The sequence below is a fragment of the Lithobates pipiens genome, unplaced genomic scaffold, assembly GCF_037356315.1.
Source record: "Lithobates pipiens isolate NorthernLeopardFrog02 unplaced genomic scaffold, aLitPip1_a1.2 Scaffold_13, whole genome shotgun sequence".
In the NCBI taxonomy this organism is placed as follows: domain Eukaryota; kingdom Metazoa; phylum Chordata; class Amphibia; order Anura; family Ranidae; genus Lithobates; species Lithobates pipiens.
In genome coordinates, this window is record NW_027507718.1 from 98,468,286 (window position 1) to 98,491,059 (window position 22,774).

The 22,774-nt window shown below is 43.2% G+C and overlaps 1 protein-coding gene across 1 annotated transcript in view; it reads left to right on the forward strand.

The window, feature by feature from the left end:
• The window catches only part of PALM2AKAP2 (PALM2 and AKAP2 fusion), a 113,922-nt gene that overhangs the window by 69,175 nt on the left and 21,973 nt on the right, over window positions 1-22,774 (forward strand). The window contains exon 3 of the mRNA XM_077475314.1: window positions 18,194-18,308. Coding sequence (XP_077331440.1) covers window positions 18,194-18,308 — 115 coding nt within the window. The remainder of the gene's footprint in view (window positions 1-18,193; window positions 18,309-22,774) is intronic.

Genomic DNA, 22,774 nt, shown 5'->3' on the forward strand with positions numbered 1-22,774 from the left:
TAAGGACCGCTATCGGTCCACAATACATAGGGTTGCCGTGCACTACTGCTGACCGCTGCCCTATACTGCAGCAGTCCTTCATTGGTATAGGGACTGACGTACAGTCTGCTAATCACTAACACACAACCTGCTTGTTCCACAAAAGTTCTTATAAGGACTGGTAACTTGGTATAGGGTGCTACGGTACATAGGCTTGAGTGCGGTACAGTCTGCTGTTCTGTAAGGACCGCTATCGGTCCACAATAGATAGGGTTGACGTGCACCACTGCTGACCGCTGCCCTATACTGCAGCAGTCCTTCAGCGGTATAGGGACTGACGTACAGTCTGCTAAACACTAATACACAACCTGCTTGGTCCACAAAAGTTCTTATAAGGACTGGTAACTTGGTATAGGGTGCTACGGTACATAGGCTTGAGTGCGGTACAGTCTGCTGTTCTGTAAGGACCGCTATCGGTCCACAATAGATAGGGTTGACGTGCACCACTGCTGACCGCTGCCCTATACTGCAGCAGTCCTTCAGCGGTATAGGGACTGACGTACAGTCTGCTAAACACTAATACACAACCTGCTTGGTCCACAAAAGTTCTTATAAGGACTGGTAACTTGGTATAGGGTGCTACGGTACATAGGCTTGAGTGCGGTACAGTCTGCTGTTCTGTAAGGACCGCTATAGGTCCACAATAGATAGGGTTGACGTGCACCACTGCTGACCGCTCACCTATACTGCAGCAGTCCTTCAGCGGTATAGGGACTAAGAGTTTTGTCACAGGGTCATTTAAAAAATGACATGCAGAGGAAGAGGCAGGCCCTTCCGCAGGGGTGGTAGGGGTAGGGCAGGAGCAACAGGCTTGAGCCAAAGTGGGAAGTTGCAGAAGGTGCGTTCAATTACTTTAAAGGATGCACCAGACTTGGTTGAGTGGCTCGCTCAGCCTTACTCTTCTGCACCCTCCTCATCCTCTCGATCTGCACCCTCTTCTTCACTCTCTGCTATGTGCACCCCCAAAGACACTACCACCAACAACACGACCACCACCACCACCACCACATACCTTCCGCTTGAGTCACTGGAATTATTTTCCGATCCATATCAAGAGGACATTTCTGATGCGCAGCCACTCTTGGTATTGGATCAGGAAGAGGAGGTAGCAACAAGCGCTACTCAGCAGTCTGACGCCAGTACCCAGATCAGCCCAAGGAGGAGGTTGGTCCCCGGTGTTGCTGCCTACTCTACTTATAGCGGTGGGGAAGGTGACGTTGATGATGACGTGTCTAGTGATGTCACGTGGGTGCCCACAAGAGAGGAAGAGGAGGGGAGTTCAGAGGGAGATATGGACCAGCAGATAGGGAGGAGAAGCAGCAATGACTTACATTGCACAGCAGGGACAAAGCAGACTGCAAATGTATCAGGAGCGAGTCATCGACCATGTACGGTCACATCTGGCGCTCCCAGGACACCGGCACATGGCTCCGCAGTGTGGGCTTTTTTTAACGTGTCCGCTGCTGACAATAGCGTTGCCATCTGCAATCTTTGCAGTCAACGCGTTAGTCGCGGTAAGCCCAATACTCACCTAGGGACGACCGCCTTAAGAAGGCACATGAGCAGCCATCACCGAGCCCAGTGGGAGCAACGGAACACACAAAGCCACACTGCAGGCTCTCACCGTCCAGCCTCGTCTTCTACTTCTCCTTCTCCTCTCTCCTCACAATTGTCCTCCACTCCACCTTCCATCACGCCAAGCTCACATTTTTCTGCAAAAAGGCAGGCTTCCGTGGGCCTAATGTTTGAGCGTAAAAAAATGATGACGCCGGATAACCCTCTTGCCCAACGGTTGGCGGCTGGCTTGTCAGAACTCATAGCCCGCCAACTACTGCCATATAAACTGGTGGACTCGGAGGCCTTTCGCAAATTTGTGGCCATTGGAACACCACAATGGAAGGTCCCAGGAAGGAAGTATTTCTCAGAGAAGGGCATCCCAGAGCTATATGGCCATGTTCAGCGGCAAGTGAATGTATCTCTGGCACACAGTGTCGGTGCCAAGATACATCTGACCACAGACACGTGGTCTAGCAAACACGGGCAGGGAAGGTATATCAGTTTTACTGCCCACTGGGTGAACCTTCTGACGGCCGTCAAGCATGTAACCCGTGGCACCCGTGTAGATTTGGTTTTACCGCCACGGATTGCATGCAGGCCTGACTCTTCTTCTCCTCCTCCTACTCCATCCTCCTCCCTCTCCTCCTCAGCTGCCTCCTCCTTTTCCGCTGCTAGCGTCTCTTCCACTGCACCGCCCAAGCTCCCCAGAACCTATTCCACATGCCAGGTGAGACGTTGCCATGCCGTGCTGCGTCTGTTGTGCCTGGAAGCAAAGAGCCACACTGGCCCGGCACTCCTTTCAGCTTTGCGTTCACAGGCAGATGAGTGGCTAACACCGCTCAATTTGACAGTTGGTAAAGTGGTGTGTGACAACGGTGCCAATCTGCTTAGCGCATTGAAACAGGGCAAAATCACGCACGTGCCGTGCATGGCACACGTCTTAAACTTGGTCGTGCAGCGATTCCTTGTCAAATACCCTGGGGTCCAGGACATCTTGCGGCAGGCAAGGAAAATCTCGGCCCATTTCAGAAGATCTTACACGGCCATGGCTCGCCTTGCTGACATTCAGCGGCGACACCATCTGCCGGTCAGACGTCTTATTTGCGATTGCCCGACGCGATGGAACTCAACCTTCTATATGCTTGATAGGCTGCTCCAGCAGAAACGTGCAGTTAACGTCTACCTGTATGAACTCTGCGAAAGAAACGGTTCTGGGGAGCTGGGTTTTTTTTCACCGCGCCAGTGGCTGCTCATGCGCGACACATGCAGACTTCTGCGGCCATTTGAGGAGATCACCAAACTGGTCAGTCGCAGCCATGGCGCCATCAGTGACATGGTACCTTATGCCTTCTTTCTGGAGCGTGCATTGCGTCGTGTCATTGATCAGGCTGTGGAGGAGCAGGAGCGGGAAGATGAGGAAGTCGCAATGCTGGATGAATTCCCAGGGGGGGCTACTCTATCTGAGACAAGTCAACAACAGGAGTCTGATGAGGAGTCAGAGGAGGATGGTGCCGGGGCGGATGAGCAGGAGCAAGAAGAGCATGCTTTAAACCTTTCTGGGATCCCTGTTGTGCGAGGATGGGGAGAGGAGAATGAAGAGGACGACATTATCCTGGATGATGAGCAGGAGCCAGGCCACCACACCGCTTCCACTTTAGTGCAAATGGGGGCCTTCATGCTCCAGTGTTTTAATAGGGACCCCCGTATAAAAAGCATGAGGGTCAAGGACCAGTACTGGGTGGCAACGTACTTAGACCCCCGGTACAAACACAAAATGGCGGAAATGTTACCGCCGTCGCAGAGGGCTGTCAGAATGCAGCACTTCCAGGCCTTGCTTCGAGAAATGCTGCATTCTGCTTTTGCGTGCGCTGGCAGAGGAGCAATTCCCACTCCCAGAGAAGGATTTGCGGGTACCAATCCAACAGCGCCTGCAAGAAGAGGCCGGTTTGAAGATGTGTTGGTGACTTCGGATATGAGGTCATTCTTTCAGCCGACCCATCGACAGGTGTCATCCGGATCCAGCATCAGGGAACGCCTAGACCGTCAGGTGTCCGACTACATTGGGTTAACGGCCGATGTGGACGCTCTGAGGAGTGATGAACCCCTAGACTACTGGGTGGGCAGGCTTGACCTCTGGCCAGAGCTTGCCCAATTTGCAATCGAACTGTTGGCTTGCCCCTCATCCAGTGTCCTGTCCGAAAGGACGTTCAGCGCAGCAGGGGGGATTGTGACCGATAAGCGTACTCGCCTAGCTCACCACAGTGTTAACTACCTCACATTTCTAAAAATGAATGAGGCATGGATCTCGGAGGAATTCAACACATGTGATCAGTAGACCATGTATATGTCTATAAACAATTTTTGGAATCAAGCACACAGACCTTCTTAATTCATTTGGCTCACTTCCCTGACCCAAAAAAGCACACCGTACTATATGCCCCTACCCTCCTCTTTGAAGAGGTTGAGCGGTGTCATATTTCTACTGGGGCTGCTTATTATGAGGGGTTCCCACCATCCCTGTGCTGTGCTGACTTCCTCCTGGGTGTTCTTATTATGAGGGGCTCCCACCATCCCTGTGCTGTGCTGACTTCCTCCTGGGGGTTCTTATTATGAGGGGATCACACCATCCCTGTGCTGTGCTGACTTCCTCCTGGGGCTGCTTACGGTGCTGCTGTCAGCGCTGTATGTCACGGAGCTGCTGTCAGCGCTGTATGTCACGGAGCTGCTGTCAGCGCTGTATGTCACGGAGCTGCTGTCAGCGCTGTATGTCACGGAGCTGCTGTCAGCGCTGTATGTCACGGAGCTGCTGTCAGCGCTGTATGTCACGGAGCTGCTGTCAGCGCTGTATGTCACGGAGCTGCTGTCAGCGCTGTATGTCACGGAGCTGCTGTCAGCGCTGTATGTCACGGAGCTGCTGTCAGCGCTGTATGTCACGGAGCTGCTGTCAGCGCTGTATGTCACGGAGCTGCTGTCAGCGCTGTATGTCACGGAGCTGCTGTCAGCGCTGTATGTCACGGTGCTGCTGTCAGCGCTGTATGTCACGGAGCTGCTGTCAGCGCTGTATGTCACGGAGCTGCTGTCAGTGCTGTATGTCACGGAGCTGCTGTCAGCGCTGTATGTCACGGAGCTGCTGTCAGCGCTGTATGTCACGGAGCTGCTGTCAGCGCTGTATGTCACGGTGCTGCTGTCAGCGCTGTATGTCACGGAGCTGCTGTCAGCGCTGTATGTCACGGAGCTGCTGTCAGCGCTGTATGTCACGGAGCTGCTGTCAGCGCTGTATGTCACGGAGCTGCTGTCAGCGCTGTATGTCACGGAGCTGCTGTCAGCGCTGTATGTCACGGTGCTGCTGTCAGCGCTGTATGTCACGGAGCTGCTGTCAGCGCTGTATGTCACGGAGCTGCTGTCAGTGCTGTATGTCACGGAGCTGCTGTCAGCGCTGTATGTCACGGAGCTGCTGTCAGCGCTGTATGTCACGGAGCTGCTGTCAGCGCTGTATGTCACGGTGCTGCTGTCAGCGCTGTATGTCACGGAGCTGCTGTCAGCGCTGTATGTCACGGAGCTGCTGTCAGCGCTGTATGTCACGGAGCTGCTGTCAGCGCTGTATGTCACGGAGCTGCTGTCAGCGCTGTATGTCACGGAGCTGCTGTCAGCGCTGTATGTCACGGTGCTGATGTCAGTGCTCTGTATTACGGTGCTGCTGTCAGTGCTCTGTATCTCCTGCACCCTCTTGTTTGCCTACCCTGGTCCCTGACCTTCCCTCTCCTCCATTGCCTTCATTAGCTCCATAGTCCTGAATTGTCAGAACAATTTCCCAAATAAAAAAAAAATGCTTGTAGTTATCGATCCCAAATTCACCTCATACATGTATTATGCTATTGTCCAGGTGGTGGGACTACGTGCTACCCCCTAATAATTACCCCGTGGCCGCAAATTCGACCTAAAGGTTTGCGAAATTCGCCTCCCATTGAAGTCAATGGAGCCCGCGGCGAACGGTCGTTTTCGCGAACGTTTGTGTCCGTTCGCGTTTCGCGTTCGCGAAACGTCCCGTCGGAAGTTCGTCCATCACTAGTTATAAACCCTTACCTGGATCTTTTTTTTAGCTGATGAAGTAATGCAATATATATTGGACAAGAAAAATGTAGTAAGCTGCAGCTGTCATAGTTCGAGTTGATAAATTATATGATTATACTGTATACTGTTGTATGATGTATTTCCTTATATTGCATTCCTTGCTGCTGGTTGTTCTTCCTGTTTGTAATGTTATGCTTAACGTGGTTCTCATATGCAATGTAAACTGCCCCATTTTGAATAAGAATGCATTGACAAAAAAAAAATCACTATTTTATATAGGGGATTTTTGACACTGTTGTTTTCTGTCATGCCCTGTTGCAGTTAATATACGCTTAGACCTATTCACACAAGGCAAAAGAGTTTCAGAAATAGCTTGAATGTTGGTTATTATAAATCGAATTCATATGTAACTGCATGCTATTGTGGAAGTCCAATTGTCAGTGTGTCACTGCAGTTCCCTTTAAGGGACTAAGTGCCAGTGTGTCACTTCAGTGGGACTCTTGAGTGTCAGTTGTATCTTTGGGGTTGATTTACTAAAGGCAAGTAGACTGTGCAGTTTGCAAGTGCAACTGCACTTATTTCTTCATAGCTCAGTGAATGTGGTGAAGCTCTGCTGATTTCCATCATCTAATCACACGCAAGCAAAAATGCTGTAATTTTAATTTCCTTGTATCGGTTTGGGTATTCTTTACAAAGTGAAGCTTCACTACATTCTCTAATGTTGGGTAAAGTGAGTGCAACTGCACAGTCTTTTTACCTTTAGTAAATCAACCCCACTGTTTAAAGACCCTAGCTGTTAGTATGTTTTTATAACTCAATACTGACATTTAATTGTATTAGGGAACCCGAGCACCAGTATGCCATTTCTTTGAACTGCAGGTGCCATTGCTCTTCAATTGTCTGTGGTCCTGGGACCCAGTTTTCTTTGTGTAATTTTTTTTTCTGATACACACGTGCCAATGTGATACTGCGCTTAAAGTGATTGTAAAGGTAAATAAAAAAAAATGGAATTGCACTGAGCAGCTGCAGACCTCCTCTTTTTGGGTTCCCCGCCTATGCTTCTGGCCCCTCCCCTCTGTCCAATGCCCCCGAGCCCCGCTGCTGTGTCCATTTTTTTCAATCAAAAGCATTATGATTTGCAAAGTATGAGGTATTGCTTTATGTTACTTGTCTGACTGAAGGCTGATAATCGAAACTCAGATATAAATAACCACTGCATTTTAAAGTGAACCTGCAGCCAAATTAAAATCCAAGGAAAAGTTTGGTGCCCTGATGACGTGGTAGTTTATGTTTTTGAGATTGTATTCGATTTGTGCAAAGAGAAATCACACAATTACTTACAGTATAAGTACATTTAATTAAGTAATGACATATACAGATAAGTAATATTAGAAAACATATCAAGAATACTTAAAAGGTAACTCCACTTTCGTGAGGAGAAAAAAATAGCAAATAAAGAAAAAATAATATAGCATATACAATTGCGACACAAGTCATATTGTATTTGAATGTTATTAAAAATTACCTTTTCTTTTCAAACTGTAGCCGCTGTAATTTTCTGTAAATGCAATGCAATATGGCTACCTGGAGTTGTTCTGTACACAGAATTTGTACTGACTACCCCCCAGAAACATAATTTCCTGCTTTTGTGATTGGCTCTCCAATTTTCCCAGAAGTCTGCCTAAGATACAAGTCAGATTTCAGGCATCCCCTGAAGCAAAAAATTATTTTTTGGTGAGATGGGGTATCAATAGGAACACGTCTAAAGGGATGCAAGTCCAGCAGATTTCCTCATTAGTGCTGTGCAGGTGTACAGCTGACTGATAATTATGAAACCACTCCCATTAGACCCACCCAGGCACAGAGGAACAAACAGATTTCTTCAGAATAACAAAAGTTGTTATAATCCTTGCAATGTTCATAGATCACCCAGAGGGGAATGTTTTTTTATCAACAAAAGTGGAGTTACGCTTTAACTAAAGATGTTGTTTCCCCATGAGTCCCACCTACTTATACGGCATGGCAGATGATCACAAATGCATGAATGATAGAAAGCTCTGATATGAGACTAAATGTTCCAAGTCATAACTGTGGTATATAGGGCTTGTGTGTAAGGAATGGCCAACCCACCCCCATTGGAGCAAATTACCTTCCAAGGAAAATTCCTGAATGGAGATTAGTGGGCTGGCTTGTTCATATAGTCAGTTTACAATGACATTCCCATAGCTTGAAGTCATCTAAAGTAACTAGACTTTGAAGGCTTGCTTCCTTAGATATGTGAGACAATATGCAGTTTTAATATGAAATATGGAATTTGCAATTTCTCCATCAGATGACAGAACAGTGAATAGCCCCCACTGCCCTTCTGCCATGTCTTGCTTTTGGTTAATGAGGCCACACTTCATCATGGTGGCCCAATAGAGAGGGATCAGGGGTAGGAGGCATTGCACCAAAACTAGTGACCATGGCGCCTGGCTGCTTTTTCTTCAGAGTACCCAACAATTCACGGGTCCAATGGTGTTCTGTAAAGACATCAGAAAGTACAAGCCGGTGTCTGGAGCTGGCTACTACAGTATGGCGATGTTTTTTGAACTGTCCTGTGCATGTTCATTTAACTCTTATGGGGAATAATGGGTCTACCTTCAGAGCATGTCCCATATTTTGAGACATCCCTATTATTCTTCTATATGCAGTGGGAAAAAAATCCTGGAGCTCATGATCTAAACCAGCTAAACATATATCTGGACTGTGTAAGGAGACAAGTTTGTACTGAGGAGTTTGCAGGGGCTGGACAAGGGCAAATTACTTTTACTTTAAATACTGAAAGCATGGCCATTGTGTGGTGTAATAAAAAAGCTTCAGGCTCCATGCACACTGGGCTTAAAAAAACGTCTGTTCTCTTGGGAGTAAAAAAACACTCATATAGAGCATTTTTTGTTCAAAGTCTTGACGAGTTTAGTAGAGTTTTAAGTTTTTTCTGCCAGTGAGCTCCAATCAGAAACCAGAAGTTTTTTTCTCCTGCCTCTAAACTTTGAGCTCAAAATATGCCTCTAATCGTCCTAATGTGCATGGACACATAGGATAACATTGAGCTGCTTCTACAGGCAGAACACAAAACTCCTGTAGAAGCAAAATTTTTTATGCCAGTGTGCATGGAGCCTAAAGCCCCGTACACATGATCGGATTTTCAGCAGACAAAATCTTTGGACTTTTGTCCGAAGGACATTGGCCAGGAACTTGTCTTGCATACAAACGGCAAGGAATTGTTGGCCAACAAACACGAACGTAGTGACGTACTATGTATTTTTTCAGTTCTTTAGTGCCACCCTTTGGGCTCCTTCTGCTAATTTCATGTTAGTAGAAGTTTGGTGAGTGTTGATTTGCACTTTTCATTTTGCGCTTTTCATTTAGCGCTTTTCATTTAGGGCGTTTCAATTCACGCTTTTCAGTTCGTTTCTGAACGGCCGTTCATCAACCAGCCATGTTGCGGAATCAGAGGAGATAACGTGTTATTTATTATTGGCCTTGGAGTTATTGCTTTGACCCATATCCAGTCCAGGAACAGGAGGAGGAGGGTTTCTTGGACCAAAAAATGGTTGCTTTATTAACCTCCCTGGCGGTACGATTATTTCGGATTTTAGGTGCTAAAAGCGGTACCATTATTTTGCATGAAAATTTGGCGTTTTATATTGTAGTCCTGCAATTCTTAGGAATAACTCTCTTAAATCTGTCCAAACCAGAGTCTAGCAGACATCCCGGGTATGATAAAGTTTGAAAAATTAAATCATAAATTATAATATAATAAATCATTATAAATAATTGTACCAAATAATAATATAACAATAATAAAAATTATTCAATAATGTAATCAAATCAAAAACACTGAAATTTGCTCAGTTGCAGAATTGTCACTGTCATTACTTTTCAGTATTTGATGACGGATCTCCCCACAAATCGCTATCGCTCAATTCTGCGAGTGATTCTAATTTATTATCGCTGTTTTCTAGCTGGTCTAAAACCATTTTTGATGTAAAGGGACAGTTTTGGTTGCTATGGGCAATCTCCAGTTTCCAGGCATAAAGAACAGTTTTTATTATATAAAACTGCATGCAGGACACTGGGCAGACCACTAGGGACAACGGGGATGTGAAATATTTACATACAGCAATGTAATCTGTAAGATTACATTATACTGTATGTTTACTGTTTGTTTCACTTTTTGAATTTGGCGCTGATCTCCGTGCCCGTGCGTCGCAACGCTCGCAGGGCACAGAGATCGGCGATGTAATGCATCGAGCGAGACACGGCTCGCTCGTACAGCGGGGAGACAACGCTGGATCCGAGGGAGAAGGTAAGTAAACCTCCTCCTGGATCCAGCGATGCAGTCCCGAGTCTGACTCGGGGATACCGCTCTTGGTATAAAAAATCCACCCCGAGTCAGACTCGGGAATACCGTCAGGGGGGTTAATCGTGACCAATTGTGTCATATGCCTTTGCTGTGGGAGCTCCAGGAGAATAATCTGGATGATTTTTGGAATTATCTCCAGATGAAGGACCCCTGCTTTCACCAACTATTGGCATTGTTGACCCCCTATATTAAGAAGCACATGCATGAGGCTTTTATTTTATTTTTTGTTTGAATAATGAATTCATTTGGTATATTTTCTATAATTTTGGATGCATAGAATGCACTTTTTGGTTAATTTCTATTGGCAGATAGCATGTCTAATTTTATTTGTTTTCTTTTTTTAATGCACAATAAAAAAATTGTGTAAAATAATACTTGGCTATGTGTTTTACTTCAAATGACAGTTTGGGAGTAGGCAGTTACATTTAAAAAAATACAATGTAAAATTGACAAGGAACACCAACATACTTGTATCTTTGATCTTAAAACTACAGGATAATGATGTTGTGGTAACTTGCCCAAAAATAAAAATTTAAATACATTTGCCATAACTCCATCACTATCACTAGCAAAGCAGCTTGATTATTATCCCATTAAATAAAGAAGAAGAGAATGTGCACTGCATTTAGAGATTTCACCATTTGCCGTGTCACGAGTGTTAATTCTCTATTAGGAACGATAATTTAGAAGACCGAACGCTTCTGACTTGTCCTTGCTTCCGAGCATGCTTGTTTGTACTTTTAACTGACGGGCTTGTGTACACTCGGAAAATCCGACAACAGACATTTGTCTGCGGAAAATTTTAAAGCCTGCCATCCAACATTTGTCCGCGAAAAATCTGACAACAATTGTCCGATGGAGCATACAAATGGTCGGATTTTCCGCCAACAGCCTGTCATCACACATTTCCTGTCGGAAAACACGATCATGTGTACGCGGCTTTAGTGTGACTCTTGTAGAAGATCAGGCCTAATAATATTCTTGTTCAAAAGCTTTGCTTTCCAACAATATTTGTATTTTACCATTAAAACATCTTGAAAAACCGCAGTCAGGAAATTTTTAATGTTTCCTATACCCTTGTCAAAATATCATTTTCAATCCAAGGAAGAAAACAAAATATCTTCATTTGTTATTGCACATATCAGGAAGGAAGTTATTTCCAGGCTATGTTCAACAGTCTTCTGCTATCTGTAAAAACACTGCTTTGTTCTTATTTAAAAACCTCTTATTATGATCTAGCAAAAATGACATCATACTTATCAACAGCTGGAACAGTTATTGTCTTTCCTTGATCTGCAGTATCTTGGGTACTCTATTGTACTGTTAGTAACTCTTCTTTTCTTTTCTTTTTTAACAGAAGGAATATTTTATTAATATATCAAAGACAGTGCATGTGCAAACAGTGAAACCACATTAACTCTTATTTTCTAAAAAAAAACTTCATAAGACACGGGGGTTATTTTGCACTATAAACAAAAAAAGAGCGGCAATTTAGAAAAAAAGCAATATTTTTGACTTTTTACTAAAATAAATATCCCCAAAAAATATATATATAAAAAAAAACTAATTTCTTCCACAGTATAGCCCAATATGTATTTGTCTACATATTTTTGGTAAAAAAAATTGCAATAAGCGTATATAGATTGCCTTGCGCAAAAGTTATTGCGTCTACGAAATAGGGGATAGATTTATGGCATTTATCTGCTTCATCAGGACCAACCGAATTGGGTGTATTGAAAACACGTAAATCACAGACAGTTCAAAACAAATCTACAATAAAGCATAAAAAAAGAAAAATGAGCAACAGCAAAAAATACAGCCTATTCATAAGTTGTTGGTACAGAGCAGGTTATCACATTTATCTGAGTATAATTTTTATATTTATGCTGTTGCTCATTTTTCTTCCTTTTTGCTTTATTGTAGATTTGTTTTTAACTGTCTGTGATTTACGTGTTTTCAATACACCCAGTTCGGTTGGTCCTGATCAAGAGGATGATCCGCGAAATGCGTTGACCTTCTCAGAAGATTTAATGCGCTTATCTTTGTATGGTATTTCACAGACAACAATATGTGTTTTTATGTTTTTATTGTATGTAATAAAAAATGATTTTTATACAAACTGTATGATATAGGATCATTTTTCTTTTTGCATGGTAAGTGTGCATCTAAAGTATATTTAAAGTCCCAAAATACTCCACATTTACTGCACTCTGTCCCACAAACATAAACTCGAAGCATATGCTTATTTACTAAGCTCTGTATCAACTGCACTTTGCAAAGTGCACAATCTATTTGCCTTTAGTAAATCCACCCCATAGGGTCCTTGAATACCATACTGCACATACTGCATTCACCATAATGCACTGAAAATGCATGTGTGTAAATGTGCATTTAAGATGCATTTTGGCACCCAATGCGTTATGTTGCATCTCTATGCACATTGAGAAGCATTTTCTTATTCTCTGTTGTGAAGTGACAGGTCCTTGAAGGGGTCAAAGTAATAATGGCAATTCATTTTTTTTATTTTCAGTTTCAGCTGCATTATATTTACATGCGTTCATGTGCATTGAGCTGCGTTAAAATGCAGACAGGTTGCATTTTAACACAGCTCACTGCAGCATATATAAACACAACATTGTGGTGTGAAGGAGGCACATAGCAAAACATTTTTTTTCTATGGGGGAATATCCAGCATTATCTAGGTTTTTACCCCTCAGCCTAAAGTCTAGTACACATTCAGTTTTTTTTTCGTTAAAATTGGCAGCTCAGGTCGGAGCCACTGTACTAACTACAGTATACGCAAGGCCGACCCAAGACCTTGTGCTGCCTGGTACCAAGAATGAAATGCTGCCCCCCCCCCCCCCAAAAAAAAAAAAAAATCACGCCCACCCAAATGCCCCCACAGCCATTATTTTATATCATGATAACTAAAGTGGATCTGTCATGGCTCTATACATGTATATAGGACAACCTGTTATGGTTGTTTACATGTATAGGAGTATAAAAAGGACCTGTTATGGCACTATTCATGTTTGGGAGTATAAAGAGGACCTGTCATGGCACTATACGTGTATATATAAGTGTAAAGATGACCTGTCATGACTCTATACATGTATATAGGAGTATAAAGAGGACCTGTCATGGCACTATACATGTATGTAGGAGTATAAAGAGGACTTGTCATGGCTCTATACATGTGTATAGGAGTATAGAAGGATGTGTCATGGCTCAATACATGTATATAGGAATATAAAGAGGACCTGTCATTGCTCTATAAAAAGGACCTGTTATGGCTCTATTCATGTATAAGAGTATAATGAGGACCGATCATGGCATTATACGTGTATATAAAAGTATAAAGAGGACCTGTTATGTCTCTATACATGTATGTAGGAGTATAAAAGGACCTGTCATGATTGTATACATGTATAGGAGTATAAAGAGGACCTGTCATGGCTCTATACATGGATATAGGAGAATAAAGAGGCCCTGTCATGGCTCTATACATGTATAAAGGAGTATAAAGAGAACCTGTCATGGCTCTATACATGTATGTAAGAGTAAAAAAAGAACTTGTCATGGCTCTATACATGTGTATAGGAGTGTAAAAGGATGTGTCATGGCTCAATACATGTATGTAGGAATATAAAGAGGACCTGTCATGGCTCTATAAAAAGGACCTCTTATGGCTCTATTCATGTATGTAGGAGTATAAAGAGGACCGGTCATGGCTCTATACATATATATAGGAGTATAAAAGGACCTGTCAGGGCTCTATACATGGGCATAGGAGTGTTGCAGGACTTGTCACGGCTCAATACATGTATGTAGGAGTATAAAGAGGACCTGTCATGGCTCTATACATGTATGTAGAAGTATAAAGAGGGCCTGTCATGGCTCTATACATGTATATAGGAGTATAAAAGGACCTGTGCGTGGTCGGCGGCCTTGATGTCAGCCAGCCACCTGTGATCGCTCCACAGAGAGCCAGAACAGGGATCTGTCAATGTAAACAGACAGATCCCCATTCTGATAGGGGAGGAGAGGGAGATCTGCTGTTCCTATTGATTAGGAACAGAGATCTCTCTCCTCCTCCAGTCAGTCCCATCCCCCCCAGTTAGAAACACAGTATTGCAAAAAGAATTATTGAAGTGCAAAATTTCTATTATTACATTGTTATGTTAATAAAATAGTTAAACTCACCATAATGCAGAATCATTGGGGGTCCTGATTGTGTCACTTGCCAACATCGCCTGTCACTTGCCAACATCACCTGCCTTCAGATGCGGATTGTCACTTGCCGCGTCTCCTGTCACCATATGCGGATTGCCCATTGCCACATGTTGCGAATTGTCATTTGCCACAACGCCACTTGCCACATGTTGCGGATTGTCACTTGCCACAATGTCACCTGCCACACATTGCGGATTGTCACTTGCCACGACATCACACATTGCGGATGCCACGATGCCACCTGCCACATGTTGTGGATTGTGACTTGCCACTAAGCCACCGATCCGCACGTTGCAGATTGTTACTTGCCACAACGTCACCTCCCACACGTAGCGGATTGCCACCTTCCACAACGTCACCTGCCACACGTAGCGGATTGCCACTTGCTGTGTCCCAGAGTAAAGACAGGCAGCAGAGAGATGATAAGAGCAGAATATAAGCACATTAAACTTTCGTTGTTTTCGTATTTAGTTCAGCAGATTGAAAAAAAAAATTTTCTCATTAAGGAAAATGCTGCAAAAATACTGATTACAGGGTTTCCTTTTTCTAATTCTATCCAAAACTAACAAGCTGTTTTGGACTTTAGTCTTTCAAGTGACACTAAATGATGTCCTCTTCTCGAAAAATTATCCATACACATCCACTTAACCACTTCAATACCAGACACTTTCCCCCCTTCCTGCCCAAGCCAATTTTCAGCTTTCAGCGCTGTCGCTTTTTAAATGAGAAATTGCGCAGTCATGCTACACTGTACCCAAACAGAATTTTTCAAATTTTGTACTCACAAATAGAGGTTTCTTTTGGTGGTATTTAATCACCTCTGGGGTAATCAAATACTAAAAATTTTGAAAAAAAAAAGTTTTTCTTTGTTACTGTTATAACATTTAGTAAATAAGTACCTTTTCTCCTTCCCTGATGGGCACTGATAAGGTGGCACTGATGGGCACTGATGACGGGCACTATGCGGCACCGATGGGCACTGATGGGCAGCACTGATGGGCACTCATAGGTGACATTGATGGGCACTGAAAGGCAGCACTGATAGGCACTAATAGGTGGCACTGATGGGTGACACTGATGGACACTGATAAATGGCACTGATGGGCATCACTGATGAGGATGCACTGGCAGGCATTAGTGATGGGCACTGATTGGCATCATTTGTGGGCACTGATTGGCCTCATTTGTGGGCACTGATTGGCATCCCTGGGGGCCATGGGTGGCATACCTGGTGGTCACAAGTGGTGGGTATCCCTGGTGGTCCTGGTGACATCCCTGGTGGTCCTGGGTGGGTATCTTCGGGGGGCTGTGCTGATAATAAATCAGCGCAGACCCCCCTCCCCCCCATCAGGAGAGCAGCGATCAGCTCTCCTCTACTCGCTTTTGTCAGACACAATGGAGAAAAAGCTGATACACAGCTTTTCCTGTTCACATCGGAGTTGTGGTGTGTGAGACTGACACGCTGCACCACCGATCCTGATTACGTCATATGACGTCCGGTCAGGATGACAGAACCAGTTCACGCATGTCATATTGCTTTATGGCGGACAGGAAGTGGTTAAAGTGTAACATCAAAAAAAGTGTAAAATCCCCCAAAAAATTTGCTTTGGACATAGTGGAGAGGTATTAGAACACCTGCCAGGTTTTTATTGCTACCTCTGCCCCCATTAGGGAGATTGACCCTCTCTATTTGTCCTGTTTACCATTATCATTAAAAGTGAAAGTATAATAAATCCCAAAATGTGGGTTTACACTAGAACAGTAATAAAGGGGAAATCTTCCAATGGGGACACAAGTTCTGGTGACAACCAGGGATTCCCTCACTTTGGAGGAATTTCCTCTAACTTCCTGTTATGGCTATGGGACAGGAAATGCAGGTAAATCTGCCCAATGGAACACAGATGACAACATAAAACTAACAGGAGTTATGACCCTCCTTTAACCACTTACAGACCGGACCATTTTGCTGGTCAAAGACCAGACCACTTTTTGCGATTCGGCACTGCGTCGCTTTAACTGACAATTGCGCGGTCGTGCGACGTGGCTCCCAAACAAAATTGACGTCCTTTTTTTCCCACAAATAGAGCTTTCTTTTGGTGGTATTTGATCACCCCTTCGGTTTTTATTTTTTGCGCTATAAACAAAAATAGAGCGACAATTTTGAAAAAAACGCATTATTTTTTACTTTTTGTTATAATAAATATCCCCCAAAAATATATAAAAAAACATTTTTTTTCCCTCAGTTTAGACCGATACGTATTCTACATATTTTTGGTAAAAAAATCGCAATAAGCGATTATTGATTGGTTTGCGCAGAAGTTATAGAGTTTACAAAATAGGGATAGTTTTATGGCATTGTTATTAATCATTTTTTATTATTATTTTTTTTACTAGTAATGGCGGCGATCAGCGATTTTTATTGTAACTGCGACATTTTTTTTGACACATTTTTGGGATCATTGTCAGTTATACAGCAATCGGTTAACCAGTGGGTGGCAGTGTAGGGGTTAAGTGTTCCTAGGGGTGTGCTACTAACTGTGGGGGGTTGGGCTTTCATTTAGTGAACACTGATCCAATCACACGGAGCAGAGATCAGCGTCACTAGTTGCTAGGCAGAATGGAGAAATGCTGTTTACAACGGCATTTCTTCATTCAGCCACCCCGTGAGATGATCGCGGGTATGCCCGCGGCGATCGAGTCCGCGGGACCCATGACCAGACTCACGGGGTTCCGACCAACACGCAAGCGCGCCGCCGGCGGCGCGCTTGCGATGGCAGGGCGGCATTGAAGATTGGACGTACCTGTACGTCAATATGCCTGCCCGTGCCATTCTGATGACGTACATCGGCGTGCGCTGATCGGGAACCGGTTAATCTATCAAAAAAGGAAAAAAAGCCTTTAGTTCTACTTGACCCTGTAATGACCCTGTAATAAATTTTTCAGGAATTTTTTTCTTACTGCCTCCTTGTAAAGTTCTCTATGAGCTTCTGAACCTTTTCTTTTCCTTCTCACTTCCTTGTATTTGGAAAACCAGGTGCTGCAAGTTAGTGGTAGTCATTTTCACTGCTCTATAGCAAACAATGTCAAACAATGAACCCACAGACACCCCCCCCCCTCCAGTCGATCAGTTACCAGCCCTCTACTTACCCCATCTATGGCACGGGCAGCACTTCCCTCTAGATGATGGTTGGTGGCTTCCCCTGCGTCTCCTCCTCTGCATCACGGCCGCCATGCGTCTCCTCCCTCTTCCTCCCCCCTCCTCCTCCTAGACCAATAGAACTGCTTCTCCTTTTGGCCAATCGGGAAATGGGTCTCAGGACCCGCTTCCTAATTGGCCTGGAGGAGAATTAGTGTGATAATAGCGAATATTTATTCGCAAGGATAGGGGGGAGGCGCCCCTATGCCATGTATTATAGACCACCACTGGTGGCTACGTTCCTATATACAGTGTGACCACGGACAATTAACCTAGATACCCTCTAACAAGAATTTCGATAACAGCAGCAAATGAAAAGGAATTCAGAAATTTGGAGGAGGCTTGGAGTAATAAAAGGCACATTTGTGAGTTAAGAACCCATACTTGAATAGAATGTTCTTTTTTTTAAACCAGCGTCTCTTTAACCACTGTTAGAGTCAATTTGTAATGAATACTTAATACATTACATTCTGATTGTGTACATGATTGCATTGATTGCCATTGATTTATCTTAGTTTCTTTTATTGCCTTGTAAAGTACTGCCAAGGTTGGTTTATTTATGTGATGGTAATGCAACCATTGAGTGTTAAAATATCTGTTAATAATGCACACATATATAGTTTGACTGTCTATTAAATGGGTGTATAGTTTAATCTTGTTAACATATATTCTTTCTACTGTGTTTATAGATTGGAGCAGGATATCGAACAACTAGAAAGTGAGGAGTCATTAATATCTGCCAAAGAACAAATCCTAAGAGAAAAGTTAAAAGAGACTGAAGTATCATTTCTAGATTTACAAAAGGTAAAATGACTTTGTCTTGGATGGTAAGGGGGGGGGGGGTATTTACTAAAACTAGAGCACTCAGGCTCAGGTGCAGGTGTGCTTGATAGCCAATCAGCTTCTAAAGTCAGCTTGTTCAATTAATGCCGGCCATACACGGTTCGAATTTCGAAAGAATTTTCTTTCGAAAATCGTATCTAAGAATTTTTTTATGAATTTCGCACCATTAGTGGGCTGCAGCAACAGCCGATTTTTGTGTCGAAATCAAATTTGAGGAATCGGACATGTTGTAAATTGAAAAACTAATGATATTCTAATCAATAATGGGAGAATCGTGCGAGAAATGTAATAAGAAAAGAACATTTACGGAGAGAAAAGAAGATTCCCAGTCATGAAAATTCTTTTCTGTAGCAACATGAGGTGAAATTGAAGGCTTGGTCGGCCGAATTTCGAAAATCAATGGTGGCATCATCGGATCACAAAAAAACGAACTTTCTGATTTTGAAAAGAAAATTTGTTCGAAATTCGACCACATATGGCCTGCATAAGCTTTATAAGGAAAATCTGGATGCTGATTGGTTTCTCGACAGATCTGCACCAGATTTTGCACCATCCAATTTTTGCAAATCTCCCCCTAATGCCGTGACCACACGATCGGAATTCCGGCCAGAAAAAGACTGATGAGAGCTTTTCATTGGAAAATGCTACCGTGTGTATGCTCCATCGGAATTTAGCTGTCCGAATTTCCGCCAGCCAAAAATTTATAGCATGTTCTCAATTTTCCAGACGGAAAAACTTTCTATCGGAAATTCCGATCGTGTGTATGCAATTCCGACACACCAAAAATCACGCATACTCAGATTCAACTACGAGACAGAAGCTATTGGCTACTGGCTATTGAACTTCCTTTTTCTAGTCCCGTCGTACATGTTGTACATCACAGCGTTATACTTTTGGATTAACCGTGTGTAGGTAAGACAGCTTGAGCCGAATTCCTGTCGGAATTCCGTCGGGGAAAACCATCAGAGCTTTTTCCGATGAGAATTCCGATCGTGTGTACGCGGCATTAGAGTTTTGTAATCAGACCAGACTTTAAAGGCTATCTATAGCTAGACTCTTTTTTGGGGTTTTGCATAGTTGGAATCCCTGCCAGGTTTCTTTTTTCTTTTATATGTCCTATGTATTCGGTTTTAGAGATCTTCCTTCACTTCTTTCCCTGGAGATATGACAAGAAGCAGTATCAGTTGTCAATGGAACAGGTGGCCCCATTGGAAAATGTCCCTCACCTCCTGTTCTGGTGACAACTGTAGAATTCAGATTTCTTGTCACTTTGGGACAGTGGTCTAACCTGCAATTTTTGAAGATTTGGGTGTTTATTTGTGCACAAATGGGCGGCGAAGGCTTTAGTGTGTTGTGTTTCTGAAATTAAAACTGACCAATGCATGTCATAATTTTCACTTCCAACCCAAGCTAACATTCACTAGCAAAACTCTTGTTTCTATATGAATGTGAAAACCAAAAATACCTCATTTTACTCACTTGAGTTCCTGGGCATTTTTTTTTCTAAACCCTCTTTAGTTCCAGAGCGTTTTTTTTATTTTTTTATTTGGTGTTGTATTAATTACGCATATGTATTGTAGATCATTTTTTGGGGGACAGATAGGGATTTATTTTGGTAGCAGATTTGGATTCTAATATTTAAATTTCCTTGGTTTTTATTGGGAAAAAATAAATAAAAATTTGCAAAAAAATGCATTTCCTTGTACATTATCCTAACGGCCTAACCTAATGTTTACGTGAATTGTACACCCTTATGTACTTACTGCAAAATATAATCAAGAAAGCCTGCTGAATAAAATATCACTTTAGTTCAACTTTTATATAATGCAGAGGAATGGTAAAGCTCAAAGTGAACATATGCATTTTACTGCAGGAGAGCTTTATTTCACTCTTGACAGTACATTGGAACGCACGCATTGGAAAAAAAAAGCGGTTTGCATGAATTGTTATTATAGTTTTAAGATTCGAATAAGTTGGGTTGACGAGGGTTATCTAGGATCTAGATCCATCTAGCATGGAAAAGGACCTGGGGGTCCTAGTAGATGATAGGCTCAGAAATGGCATGCATTGCCAAGCTGCTAACAAAGAAAACAGAATATTGGCATGCATTAAAAAGAGGATTAACTCAAAAGATAAAACGGTAATTCTCCCACTCTACAAGACTTTGGTCTGGCCTCACCTGGAGTATGCTGTCTAGTTTTGTGCACCAGTCCTCAGGAAGGATGTACTGAAAATGGAGCGAATACAAAGAAGGGCAACAAAGCTAATAAAGGGTCTGGAGAAAGGTTGCGAGCAGTGAACTTATTCTCTCTGGGGAAGAGAAGCTTGAGAGGGTATATGATTTCAATTTACAAATACCGTACTGGTGAACCCCACAATAGGGATAAAACGTTTTCGCAGTAGGGAGTTAAATAAGACACGTGGCCACTCATTAAAATTAGGAGAAAAAAGGTTTAACCTTAAACTACGTAGATGGTTCTTTACTGTAAGAGTGGCAAGGATGTGAAATTTCCTTCCACAGGCGGTGGTTTCAGCTGGAGGTATCAATAGTTTAAGAAAACTATTAAATAAGCACCTGAACGACCGCAACATACAGGGATATACAAGGTAATACTGACATATAATCACACACTTGGACTTGGACTTGTGTGTTTTTCAACCTCACCTATTATGTAACTATTGAACTTCCAGTGACCAGAATGAGAGAGTGAGAGCGATAACACCAAATTGAACACACCAGCTCCCCATTCACACCTGAGACCTCCTTGTAACACCGACGAGTCACATGACCCCAGAAAGGGAAAATGGCTAATTGGACCCAATTTGGACATTTTCACTTAGGGGTGTACTCACTTTTTTTGCCAGCAGTTTAGACATTAATGGCTGTGTGATTAGTTATTTTGAGGGGACAGCAAATTTACACTGTTATACAAGCTGTACACTCACTACTTTACATTGTAGCAAAGTGTCACTTCTTTAGTATTGTCACATGAAGAGGTATAATCAGGGGCGGACTGACAACTCATGGGGCCCCCGGGCAATAGGAGATTATGGGGCCCCCAGGCAATCAGACAGGTAGGTACTGGAGAGGTGGGGTAGCTATAATCTAAGGATTTTTAGACCAAAAGGATGTCGGTAAGGGACATTTCAGAGAGAGATGTAAAAAAAACACAGATTTTTACATACTGTCCCTGGTTTTACTGAGGCTGGCAACCCTGATGGGGCCCCCTAGTGGCACGGGGCCCTCGGGCAGTGCCCGAGTGGCGCAATGGTCAGTCCGCCCCTGGGTATAATACATTTTTTACAAAAATGTGAGGGGTGTACTCACTTTTGTGAGATACTGTATATTGCCTCCTTGGTTTCTCCCTTCTCCCTTCATCTACAAACAAATGCAAATTTTGAATTAAAACCTTTCCATGTTAGTTACACACCATATTTTTGGCCCAGCAATGTTATCACTGGGTTTCTGGGTTTTTGGGTTTCTCTGTGCAATGTAGACATACTATAGCTGGTTTCAAAAGGTAAGCAGTGTGCTGTACATCGCTTCTTGAAAACATAATGCCTCCTTCCTCAGTCCACTTCTTAAGAACCCTCAAACCTGATACAACCAATAGGCTGGCTCTTGGGAGGAGGCAATATTAAAATTACTTAATGGGCTATTCCTAAACAGGCATTTGTGAAGGAAGGGACCTGATGATGCTGAATGTTCTCCAGAAAAGAAACAAGGTGTGTGCTGTAAAAAGCCCACAGGTGTTGAAATCAGAGGGGGGTATTTAGTAAGGCCTGGTTCACACCTATGCAGGTTGCAGTTTGCATATTTCAGGTGCATTTTGCTTTTTTCAATACACGTTTTTGATCCATTGAAGCCTATGAAACCAAAAACCATAAAACAGTCCCAGGCTCTTTCCATAAAAAGCACAGATGTGAACGTGACCCATAGAAAACCATGTTAAATGGACTGTACTGTGTTTCTGCAAAACTGAAAGCGCACCAAAAAATGCATAGGTGTGAACCAAGCCTAAAACTGGAGCATGCAAAATCTGGTGCATCTCTGCATAGAAACTAATCAGCTTCCAGGTTTTTTGTCACATCTTAATTGAACAAGATGAAATTAGCAGCTGATGGGCTACCAATCACAGCTGCATCAGTTTCTGAGTGCTCCAGTTTTAGTAAATCAACCCCACAGTGAGCAATTTTTGTACAAGGGAGGAGCCTGTAAAAATGCATAAGACTAAAGCCTTGTACACACGATTGGATTTTTGGCCAACAAAACCGTGGAATTTTGTGCAAAAGGCGTTGGCCCAAACTTGTCTTGCATACACACGGTCACACAATTGTTGGCCAACAAACACGAACGTAGTGACATACTATGTGGTTTTTCAGCTCTTTAACACCACCTTTGGGCTCCTTCTGCTAATTTTGTGTTA